This window comes from Neovison vison, chromosome X (genome assembly GCF_020171115.1).
Source record: "Neovison vison isolate M4711 chromosome X, ASM_NN_V1, whole genome shotgun sequence".
NCBI classification, from domain to species: domain Eukaryota; kingdom Metazoa; phylum Chordata; class Mammalia; order Carnivora; family Mustelidae; genus Neogale; species Neogale vison.
This window is the reverse complement of record NC_058105.1, coordinates 93,359,877-93,371,852: the sequence shown is the minus strand read 5'-3', so window position 1 is coordinate 93,371,852 and position 11,976 is coordinate 93,359,877. Positions and strand designations below refer to the sequence as shown.

At 43.4% G+C, this 11,976-nt stretch overlaps 1 protein-coding gene across 2 annotated transcripts in view; it reads right to left on the bottom strand.

The window, feature by feature from the left end:
* Nucleotides 1-1,969: 1,969 nt before the first annotated feature.
* Nucleotides 1,970-11,976, bottom strand: part of MAOB (monoamine oxidase B) — a 105,025-nt gene continuing 95,018 nt past the window's right edge. For both annotated transcript variants that reach the window (XM_044235444.1, XM_044235445.1), the window contains exons 12-15: nt 10,477-10,574; nt 4,582-4,693; nt 3,939-4,001; nt 1,970-2,468 (exon numbers count right to left, since the gene is read on the bottom strand). In XM_044235444.1, the coding sequence (XP_044091379.1) occupies nt 2,316-2,468; nt 3,939-4,001; nt 4,582-4,693; nt 10,477-10,574 (426 nt within the window). In that variant the 3' untranslated portion in view covers nt 1,970-2,315. The remainder of the gene's footprint in view (nt 2,469-3,938; nt 4,002-4,581; nt 4,694-10,476; nt 10,575-11,976) is intronic.

Genomic DNA, 11,976 nt, shown 5'->3' with positions numbered 1-11,976 from the left:
TGAGAACCAACTCTTGTGGGGACACTTGTGAGGTTTTATTTATTTGACAGAGAGAGACACAGCGAGAGAGGGAACACAGCAGGGGAAGTGGGAGAGGGAGAAGCAGCCTTCCCATGGAGCAGAGAGCCCGATACAGGGCTCGATCCCAGGACCCTGGGAGCATGACCTGAGCTGAAGGTAGATGCTTAACAACTGAGCCACCCAGGCGACCCACATATGTTACATTTTTCTTTATTCCTAGTAGTGGCAGGGTGGGGGGAAGTAGAGGGAGATAGTCTCAAGCAGATTCCACACTCAGTGCAGAGCCTGATGTGGGGCTCCATTCCAGGCCCTTGAGATCATGATCTGAGCTGGAATCAAGAGCTGGACACTTAACCAATCGAGGCATCCAGGCATGCCATCTCTTTGTCTTTTTTATGGTAAGTCATTCTAACAGACATGAGGTGGTATCTCACTGTGGTTTTGATTTGCATTCCCCTATTTGACTCTTTCTTAATGGATGTGTTGGGAGTTATTAATGTTACAAATTTGGGGGGAAATTTTTTTTTGAAGGGAAACATGCTCAAGAAGACATCTCTAGCCCAAGTACATTACATTTTTAGAGATTCAAAAAAATCACACTGTTTACATACAAAGTCTTAGTAGGTTCTTTTTTTTTTTGAAGACTTTATTTGACAGAGACACAGTGAGAGAGGGAACACAAGCACGGGGAGTGGGAGAGGGAGCAGTGGGCTTTCCGCTGACCAGGGACCCCCATGTGGGGCTCGATCCCAGGACCCTGGGATCATGAACTGAGCTGAAGGCAGACACTTAATGACTGAGCCGCCCAGGTGCCCCATAGTCTCAGTGGGTTCTTTAACTTCCTCATTTAGTCTCTAAAGTTCTTATAAATTTACGAATGTAAATGTCACTGTAAAATCAGCAAATCTATGCTATTATTGGTTAATTGTGGAGATTTCTCACACTGCATTTATGCTAAGAATAATAAATTTCATTTTCTAAAGGAGAGTAGGAAAATGGTCATTTATGGATTTAAAATCTATTCTGGCAAAAAGTGACCTTGGGAGTTGAGAGGTATGAATACTTTGAAATGATAGCGTTTAAAAAGTAGTTTAAATAGGATTTAATGGACTGTGAAACTGTAGTTTTAAATTAATGAGTGTACCTAGTAAAAAGCTTTGCACTGATAAAGAATATGAAAGGGTAACTGAAATATTATAATTATCTTAATAGTTAACGGATCTTATTAATATGTCAATTATTTTGACAGGTCTTTTGAGGGGGGGTGAAAGGAAGGAGTGCTGTCTTTTAGCATTCTTATTTTATCATTATAAATCATTTACCAAGTGCTCACACACACATCATCATCTGGGCTTCAAGGAAATTTTGGCCAAAGGGTTTAAAGCCACAATTATATGCCTAATACTGGGTCTTGATCTGATCCGTCAAAACCCTGAAAGTCATTACCCAAAAAGAAAAGACAACAGACATCTGGTCAATCAAGTTTATTTTAATTGAACAAATACATACTGACCTTTGTATCCAGACGTAATGGGAGGATACAAAAGGAAGAAAACGCAAGATTCCTATCCTCAAAGAAATTGAAATCAGCTGAAGACACACTGCACAAGACAGTAATGCTTTAAAGATGTATACTGAGTAGCACTGAGGAGCGCCTAACAACTTAGTATGGCATAAACCCACACAAAGGGACACCATCGATGACCATGGCAGGGAGTGGAAGAGGGTGATTGGGGCATACACCTGGGGGGATGGGAGAAGCAATGGACTTGTGTTCTAGTCCCCCAGATACAAGTGGCTTATCCCCCAGATACAAGTGGCTTATTGTGAAACTTGGGCGATTTAAGTTCCATCTCTCCTGGCCTTAGCTTGATCAACACTACAAAAGAAAGTGAAGACTAGATAGTCTCTAAGGCCCAGCTATAACAATACAGGATTCAAAGGACAAGTACAAGGATGTTACACCTAAGAGAAAGGACCAGCACAAAGCCACAGAGATGGGGAAAAAAGTAGGTTTTTTTTGTGCATGGGCAAGGTGCGTCGTGGCACAGTGAGGATTTTAAGAAGCCTGTTTAACTACTAGAAAGATTCTGAGCGCAGTAAACTTGGAAATGGGCAAGAAAGAGCATGAAGCCAGGTAAGGGAGTATATGCAGGGGTCCACTGGAAATGGACATACCGTGTTTCTTATGGTCGGAAGTTTGACTTATCTTCATGCTCCGAGCCACGTCATTCTACAGTCTTTATGTCTTTTTGGAACCTCACTACAACCCCTGCCCCAAACCCACACACTGGTTAGACCCGCAGCAGTAGACCCCTTTTGTGGGCCAGGAAGCCAAGGGCGGTTGCTGAAAAGATGGCGGTCAACCCAATGAGCTTCAGCAGGCCTGGCACGGAGGGCAAATTTCTCTCCAAGAAGGTCGTGGTGATGGGCTGTGCAGGGACATCCTGGGATCAGAGAACATTCAGTGTCAGCACAGGGCTTACGCACTTTGCTTCAGAAATTCTTTGTTTCCTCCAGTTCTTTGAACATGACCTACTCCTGCCCACCTCTACGCCAGGAAATACAATGTTCCTGCTGCTCATGGCACTCGTCCTCATTCCCCACTAGGCCCTTTATTTGGCTAATTCGGACTCATCCTTCAAGTCTTACTTTACAGGCTCCTAGTGGAGCCTTTCCTGTGACCCCAGGCTAAAATGGCCTCCACTTTTTCCACCCTTGAGAAGTCTGCTCCGAGACATTTATACTTTCTGGTTATCATGTGTTTTCCCCACATGTTGTTGCTCTGTGAAAGCACTGCTCTACCCTTAGCATGGTAGCTGATGCCAAGTCGGTACACGATAAATATTTGTTGAGTTGAATGGATCTGTGGTCCACTCAGCCCCCAGTCCCATCTTTGATAAAAGCACTGAGGCAATGACTTGGACAGGCATGGCTGTTCTTTTGGACTTCACACTGATCAAGGAATAACTTTGTCCTTTTTGACCCTTGTCCTCTGTAATGCATTTCAGTCTATCCTCTGTGTCCTTCCTTCAAGTCAGGAAAACTTCCTGGGGTTTTATTACAAAAATGACAGTGCATATATTGAAAATAATTTGCTAATCTACATCTGCTCTTTTTCATTCCACTCCTTGGTCCCTAGATAGTGGATGCTGACTTATTTTCCTTTTATTTCCTACTCACTGTTAGACATTTATTCAGGAGGCATTTATTGAGTTCTTAAAATGTTCAAGAACTCTCTGACCAAAAGAAACTGTATTTTTTCCTAATAATCTGCAATGGATGTGGCAGGCTATAAGTTTATCAATTTCTATTAAATCTCTCATCTACCCTAGCTCATGGTATCTTTTTAAATTCTTCCCTTTTTCGGCGGGGTGGGGGGTAGAGAGAGAGGGAGAAAGAGAATCTTAAGCAGACTCCATACCCAGCATGAGCTCCACCCAGGGCTCGATCTCACAATCCTGAGATCTTTTTTTTTTATAAAATTGTTAATGAAATTAAGTTAAATTAAAATATAGATTGATTAAAAATAATTTTGGTGGTTTCCATGAATTTTGAGAAGACCCCTTTTACCCCTTTAATACATATATACAAAAATCTATAAACAATTTGGGGAGTTCGTGGATCCCTTCAGTTTTCTTTTTAATGTACTTTTTATTTTTAAAATTTTTTTAAAATGTCTTAATTTTATCTTATTTTTTTCAGGGTTCCCAGATTCATCTTGACCTGAGCCAAAATCAAGAGTCAGAGGCTCAACTGACTGAGCCACCCAAGCACACCTTTATGGTATCTTTTCAAACATGCATGGGTTAAATCACTTAGGGAAAGGTATATGACCATTACAAGTGATTCTTTTGGTAAATAATTGCTTTTAGAGAAGAGGGATTTAAAAATTCATGAAATAAAAAATAACCTACCACCGACTCTGGTTCTGACTGCCAGATTTCATCCTCAGGGATCTTCCCCATGGCATGCAGGATCTGAAAAGAGGATTTTGGTGAGTAACAGAGCTGACACCACCTTTCTGCTGCTAATCTCCTCTTTAAATAAAAGACTAACTGATTGTCTCTCAGGATATCCATCCAAAACACCAGGATAAAAGCCAACATAGTCCATTCAATCTTTGAAAGGCTCTGAAAGGTCTTTCAGCTATGACATAAGAAGCCCCAACCATGGGGCTTACCATAGATTTGAGTAGTTATGAACATACCTTGATAGGAATGAGACATAGGGATTGTCAGGAAATATATAAATGAATTCTGAGTCATCATAAAAAAACATTTTGAGTTCTATAACATTAGTCCTGGGTGATTTCTCAAGTATAACCATCGGGATCTTTTGCCCCATGGGGTCTTTTCACTTTGGACGACGTGATCGATATTTTCATTACTTTTGGGTTAAGGTGTTCGTTGCACTTGAGGATACTGTTAAAATGGTGTTTCATGGGTCTTCAGATGGAGGTCACTGGGGAATTGGCCTCCAGGATCTCAGACATCTTTGACCTGCTTATAAGACCCATGCATTACCCCCTTTCCCACAGTCCATGACCCAAGGCCCTACCTCCCGGGCTGCTCTCTCCCCAGCTTCCACGGCCCCCTCCATGTAACCACTCCAGTGCGTGGCTGTCTCAGTGCCAGCGAAATAAATCTTGCCCACGGGCTGTCGTAGAACCCTTGAAACAAAAGCAAAGAGGTAAAAGTGGTCAGTCTCAGAGAGACAGAGAAGAGCCCTCCCACAAAGACCAAATCCGGATGCTTTCCTCTGATACTAAGCATTGGAAGTTCATGGGTAATTCTGGGATGACGTTCACAGGTGCCTCCGGCTACTGCATGATCCTTGTCACAGACCAGGAGTAAAAGCTGAAGGCTGCTCCTGCACCAAGAGCCTACAGGTATAGGGGATGATGTCAATGGAGTATGTATTTGCTTCTCCTACATGAAATGAGGGACTATTAGGGCCCGATGCTTTTATGGCTCACCAGGTCCAAGCAAGGTGACACCTGCCTCAGTTCCCTACTGGTTGGGGAGTCCACCAATGGACTCGGCAAATCAATTCCTCTCATTAAGCTCTGGATTCCCCATCACTTAGAGGACACAGTACAATGATCTCCATCAGTGACAGGTAACAAATCTGTGAGCTTGACTATGGCCATAAACTACAGAACAATGATCTCCATCAGTGACAGGTAACAAATCTGTGAGCCTGACTATGGCCATAAACTACCACTCATTAGGGTCGTCTGGGTGGTTCAGTTGGTTAAGCATCTGACTCTTGGTTTTGGCTCAGGTCATGATCTCAGGGTCATGAGATCGAGCCCTGTGCTGGGCTCTGCACTCAGCAGGGAGTCTTCTTGTCTCCCTCTCCCTCTGTCCCCTCCCCCTGTTCACTCTCTCTCTCTCTCAATGTATCTTGAAAACAAAACAAACAAACAAACCCTGTGACTCACTGAGAGCTTACTGCTACTTGTGTTAATAACAGTTAAGATTTATTGGGTCCCAAGCCCTCTTCAAAGTGCATTAATCCTCGCCACAGCATTAAGTTTAAGTGTTAAGATTATCCCCATTTTGCAGATGAGAATACTAAGTTATACGAACTGTGACACTGTGATACACTACCAAGACCACCCCCCGTGCTTCAGGAATGAAGGATTTATTCCCAGCTGCTGGGAGTGCTGCCAGAAGATGTCTTCGGATGTCAATCCTCTCCAGGGATTGGCTCTGCTGAAGAGAACTGCATCACCTCAAGGTCATGCTTCTTCTAGAACCAGGAGCATTCAATGACTAAGCACCATGGGGTGATAAGGACTTCTCTACCTCTTCGCTCCAACTTGAAACAACTCTTAAGGGCCATCCTAGCTCCAGAGCTTCCAAGAAGTTGTACCACAGTACAACTTCTCCCTCTGCCCACTCTTGCTTCCTTCCTCTCACTTCTGCAAGTACTGACCTCAAGGGCTGTCTCGAGAATATATCCTGTATGTGAATCTGTGTTTCAGAGTCTGCCTCGTGGGGAATCTAATCAGCAACAAAGACAGTCATTCACTCTAGGTCATGGCTAGTAAGGCTCTAGGTTATGGCTAGTTGGTGGCAGAGCTGATATCTGAACCCAGGCTGTTTGACTCCAGCCCCCACAGTCTTTTTTTTTTTTTAAGTTTTACTTATTTATCTGAGAGAGAGAGTAGAGGGGCAGAGGGATAGAATCCTCAAGCAGACTTCCAAATGAGTGCAGAACCCTACATGGGGCTCGACCCCACAACCCATGAAATCAGGACCTGAGCCAAAACCAAGAGTTGGATGCTTGCTTAACTGACTGTGCCACCCAGGGACCCTGAGCACCCACAGTCTTAGTCACCTAGTTACATTTCCTCCCTCTATTGAATTATTTAATCTTTTTAAAGAGTTCCGTGACATACCTACTATTATCATCATCCCATTTTACACATGAGAAATAGGCTTGAAGAAATATGCACTAATTTGCCAAGAGTCAAAGTGCTAGAAAATAGCAGACCTAGTATTGGAACTAGGTCTACCAGATGTCAAGGTCTCTGGTGTCAGTTTTTTTTTCCCCCTCTGTGCTTTGCCTTGTGTATCATCAACACCAGTTAGCAAAGAGAGGCCATATGCTATACAAAGGGACAGAGTGTACCGAATTTGGCTTCTAAGAGGGGTGCTTTGTTGTTACCCTGACAAAAATACCATAAGGGACATGGACACTGTTGCCCCGTCGTTATTCATCCTATCTCAAGTTTCCTTTACATCAAGGAAGGGATGTGGCTGTCCAGAGTGGACACCCAAGCTCTATCCTGGTCAACACTGTACACCATCAAGCCTTTTATCAGAAAACCAAATGGGTTTTCTTGAATTGGTGGATTTTCCTTCACTGTTCCTCGCTGAAGCCATTAAGAATAAAAAAAGGGGAGAAAGAAGAAGAGAAGATATTATAGAATATTAAATGCTGCCAGTAATACATGGAATAATCTGGAACGACCCACAGCCAGAAGGGCCTGGAGAACCTAAAGGTACTCAGGAAGGATTCCCTGCAAGAGAAGGTGAATTCCTTTTTTCCAAGTTCATTAAACAATGTTGCTTTTTACACAGGAGGAATGTCAAGGTCTCTGTTTTTATCCTCTATACTTTGCCTCAGGTATCAACATCAACATTATATATGTTCACTTTTTTCTTGTTTTTTAGTAAGATTTTACAAAGGGAGAGGAAGAGAGAGAATCTCAAGCAGACTCTGCACCCAGCATGGAGTCTTATGTGGGGCTTGATCTCACGACCCTGAGACCATGACCTGAGCCAACATGAAGATTTGGCACTTAACTCCTTGAGCCACTGAGGTCCCCGTGCATGTTCACTTTTTTCAAATCGAGGGAACAAACAACAAATTGGAAACTTCTGGAAGGCCTGGCCAAATCCTAGAATTAAATATTAGATGAGAGAATAAACTCTTAGAGAACTAGTCATGCAAACCATTGGAATGTAAAAACTAAGAATTAATTTCAAACAAAGAGATATTTTTCCTGTATTTGTTTGGTGCGAATCTTCCCTTGTGCCGGTGGGGCGGGGGTTGGGGGGGAAATCCAGTAGCTAGAGAAGCAAAAATCCCTGTCTCTGCCTCTTAAAAAAAAAAAAATCCTGTCTCTTCTTTTGCAGGTGAGTGAGCAGGCAGTATATATGCACAAAAAGGGATTATTTCCATGTATATTTCTCATGGCTTGGTGGAGTAAAATATTTTCCTTACATGTTTTTATTGCTTCATCACTACAATTCCTTTTTCTGTCTACCCTTTAGAAATGCAAAGGGAGTGTTTTCTGTATACTTCCAGGGCCATGAAGAGCTCACTCACAGCACTACCTCAAATGTCATGAACCTGATGGGTCACGGGAAGCCCTTTGGCAGGTAGTCCTTGCTTGGTCTGGGAGCTAGGTCACCAAGATATGCTGAGCCTTAGTCTCTACCCTCCAAATTGAAGCTGGTGATATGAAGCCTGATACATGTCCTTGGGAAGAAATCAAGATGAGAACAGGGCATTGGCCCGTCACCATGAATGCCTGACATGATGGGGTTTATACTGCTTCTGTCGTGTGGCCAGGGTCAAGCCAGTGCAGGTGAATCTTAGCTCCCCGCCACCCGGTGGCCTGACAGACATTGTCTTCCAACATCTTAGGGGACTGAGTATGAAGTTTGCCATTCCGCCGTCAGAAATCTAATCACATTACAAAACCCAAACCAAAAGTCCTGCTCGGGTTGGCCTTTCTTTGTTTAAAGGGGAAGTTTGTCTTCCAGAATCTGTTGTATGAGGCAAAGGATCCTATTTACTTTTCTGATTCTCCATTCAATCCCCAGTATGACTCAGAGCCCAGGCACACAGAACTTCTTCCCAGACCTCCCACAAACTTGAAGGAGTCCAAGTGTTTGCTCGTAAGTGTCCATCTGCCCAGGGTGCATCATTCAATACCCTTCTCCGCCTTCCACGCTCCTCAGGCGGTGTGTGTATTATGAAGCTTTCTTCTATTTCTCTTGGTAAGGCTAGCCCATCTCTCCCTGGATACCCAAGACATCTGTATACCCATCTATTAGAGTACTTACCACAGCACATTAGAGTCAAAGTTTTCTCTCCTCTCTTCTCCCCACCCCCTCCCCAGCCCCAAACAGGGTCAGCTCCTTCACAGTGCGGAGGAATTTTCTTGGTATGGACATTTCCAGCACAGGAGCTGGCAAGCGGTTGGCACTTAGCCAATACGCCTTGAATGAAGCAATTACTATGGACACATTCTATACTTAGCATATTCAAAAATGAACTAAATGACCCAGTAGCTAATCAGGTGGTACTCTTTGGCCCCAGAATGTTCTCATATGTGACACTTTGCCATCTTCAGGGAGATAAGGAAAGTGTTCACCAAAGTCATTGTGTATCTTCGCACAAGCAGGTTTTAATCCTTCTTTGACTGATTTAGGTGGACAGATCGATCATCTGTTCACATTCACTCTTACCCTCTTTTTACTGCATACTGCCAACAGGCTTTTCCTCACACTACCCTACATTTCTTATCTTTTTGAGATTGAGCTCTTGCCTTTAAATTATTGTTTTGCTTAATATTACTATAATGGTCATAAAAGTTACTGGTAGATTATCAATCCATACCATGTCATTGTCATCAAACACAATTATCTAAACACCAGTGCGTCCTACTTGGACGCATGCACTGTTAATACTAAACGCCAATGAATCGTGTGCTTTGGGTAAATTGTATGGTATGTGAATTATATCTCAGAAAATGTGTTAAAAAAAAGTAACTCTTGGGGCACCCAGCTGGCTCAATGATTAAATGTCTGACTCCTGCTTTTGGCTCAGGTCATGATCTCTGGGTGGTGAGATAGAGTTCCGTGTCAGGCTCTGAGCTTAGCTGGAGGCCGCTTGAGATTCCCCCTCTCCCTCTGCCCCTTTTGCCAAATCACGCTCTATAAATAAATAAATAAAACCAGTCTTTTTAAAAAAATCTCTTATGTTGTCATTAACATACTGATTATTATTCCTTGTATGCTATCTTGCACTTTCTCATACACCTGCCAAGGGAAGCAAGGTCCAGAGAGAAGTGAACTGTCCAGGATGACAAAGTTAGTTATGGGCAGAGTCAGGACTGTACCTAAGTCCCTGCACTTCCAGTCTAGAATTCATATCGAAGAACCAGTATAGGTCAGAAGTAGAGCCTTATTATCCTGATACATTCAGAGATATGTCTTTGGGCAGGTCAGCGTCCTTCGTGATAAACTTCTAAGAAATTCCGACTTGATGATTGCTTTTATGAATGCTGTACCCATGCAGGTACTTCTACAGTTCCATTTTCTTAAAGACTTATTTATTTATTGGAGAGACAGAGTGAGAGAAAGAGAGAGAGAGCATGAGCACACTCACACGAGTGGGGAGAGGGGCAGAGGGAGAGAGAGAATCTCAAGCTGACTCTGCACTGAGCTTGGAGCCGAATGGGGAGCTCGATCCCACCACCCATGAGATCATGACCTGAGCCGAAAACAAGAGTCCAGCGCTTCACAGACTGAACCATCCAAGCTCCCCGACAGTTCCATTTGAAGGAAATTTTACTGAGCTCTAACCTCAGTATAAAGATAATTCTTCTGACAATGTAAGCGAACCTGCTGAATATCTAAACTCCCATTCTTGTGTGGCCACCTTCATTGGTTGTATTGATTGGGACTGCTCTTTCCGAAGACTCCAGAAATGAAGGCACCTCCGTGGGGCAGAGTTGTAATGACTTTACCCAGGAGATTCACAAGATGCAAAGGAAATTGGGAATCCCTTCTTTCCTTCCTCCCTCTCTCCCTCCCTTCTTTTTTAGCATTTACAAGATCAAAAGGGAGAAAGGGTCCATAAACCCATTTAGAGTTTGGATTCAGGCTCGGGGAATTTCAGTGAGAGCTTAGCACACTTTTACTCTACCTTCCATATTGAGTCATGATCCCAGGGGGGAAATAGGTGGTGTAGCAGCCCCCGGAGTACTGTTCCTCACACCAGTTCTTCTCTTCATAGTGCACGGGCTGCAAGAGAGAAAGACAAGGGTTCAGAGGAGACTCAGACCAAGTTATCTACTCTAGAATAAATCGAACACAGCCCGGTGCGCATCATATTGAAGAACCAATATTCGTCTGAAAGAGAGCCTTATTACTAGCCTGATGTTCTCAAGAGATATGTCTTCAGGCAGGTAAATGCCCTTGGTAATAAACTTGGAAGACATTCTGACTGGAGAAAGTTCATTCATGTCTCAGGAAACGTTCATGAACTGCTATGGTCTCATTCCACGTTTCAATTGGTCTTACCTTTCAAAAAGTTGTTAGTGCCTAATGGTTTCAAGACAAGTTTAAAAAAGGATTTATGCTGGGCACCTGGGTGGCTCAGTGGGTTAAAGCCTCTACCTTTGGCTCAGGTCATGATCTCAGGGTCCTGCGATCGAGCCCCACATCGGGCTCTCTGCTCAGCGGGGAGCCTGCTTCCCTTCCTCTCTCTCTGCCTGCTTGTGATCTCTCTCTGTCAAATAAATAAAATCTTTAAAAAAAAAGGATTTATGCTTACTGGAGTGGTTGGAGCAGAGAGAACAGCAGAAAAACATGTCTGTCAAAGAAAAAGGAGGCCCAGACTCATGACTTTGGTGGAAGTGAGCTTTTGTGGGGGGAAGCTAGGTAGACAAAAATGAGTGTTTTTCACGGGCTGAAGACACATCTATGGATCTGGGCTCTTGCAAACAACTATTGGCCTGAAGAACATGTTTTGCCACAAACAGACAAAACAGTAGCGAATATTCTGCAAAGCTTGAGCTCTTTATTAAAATAACTAAAATAAGCTTTATCATTAAGTGTTATTTTGACATGAAAATCACCAGCAAGTTTTAAGAGAAAAATGTCAGCTTGAAAGTAAATTTTGAAAAAATGTTTTGCCTAAGAAATATGCAGTCACCTAGGGCATGTTGGATAGTCGTGTGTAATGTATCCTGTTTACAGAACACAAGGCCGCCGTTGAGGGCTGTCCCTGGGTCCAGGTCATTAGTGGCCTTGCCACATCCTGTGCCCTCTCTACATCTGAGGGCAACCACCACCTCAGGAGCACTCTTCTCTGGCTGTTTCCAGCCACTCAGGAGAGAGGGTGGACTTTCTCTTTCCCCTTTCCCTGCTCCCGGGCTTGCTTCCTTCCACACAATGAACACCAACGCAAGACAAAAGCAAGTGCTCCTCTTTGTGCCAAGAGCAAACAAGGACAGGACCAGCTCATTTTTATCAGCCACAATGAATCATCCACATTCTTCTTTGAAAAAAGAGACTTTCCCACATTAAATTTGGGAGCAACTGCTTTCCCTTCCAACTGGGGTTCCCCAAACAACCATCTCACAGGTCATTAGAGGGATTCTCAGTGACACACCACCTCAGCCTGAGCACATCTCAGAACGTT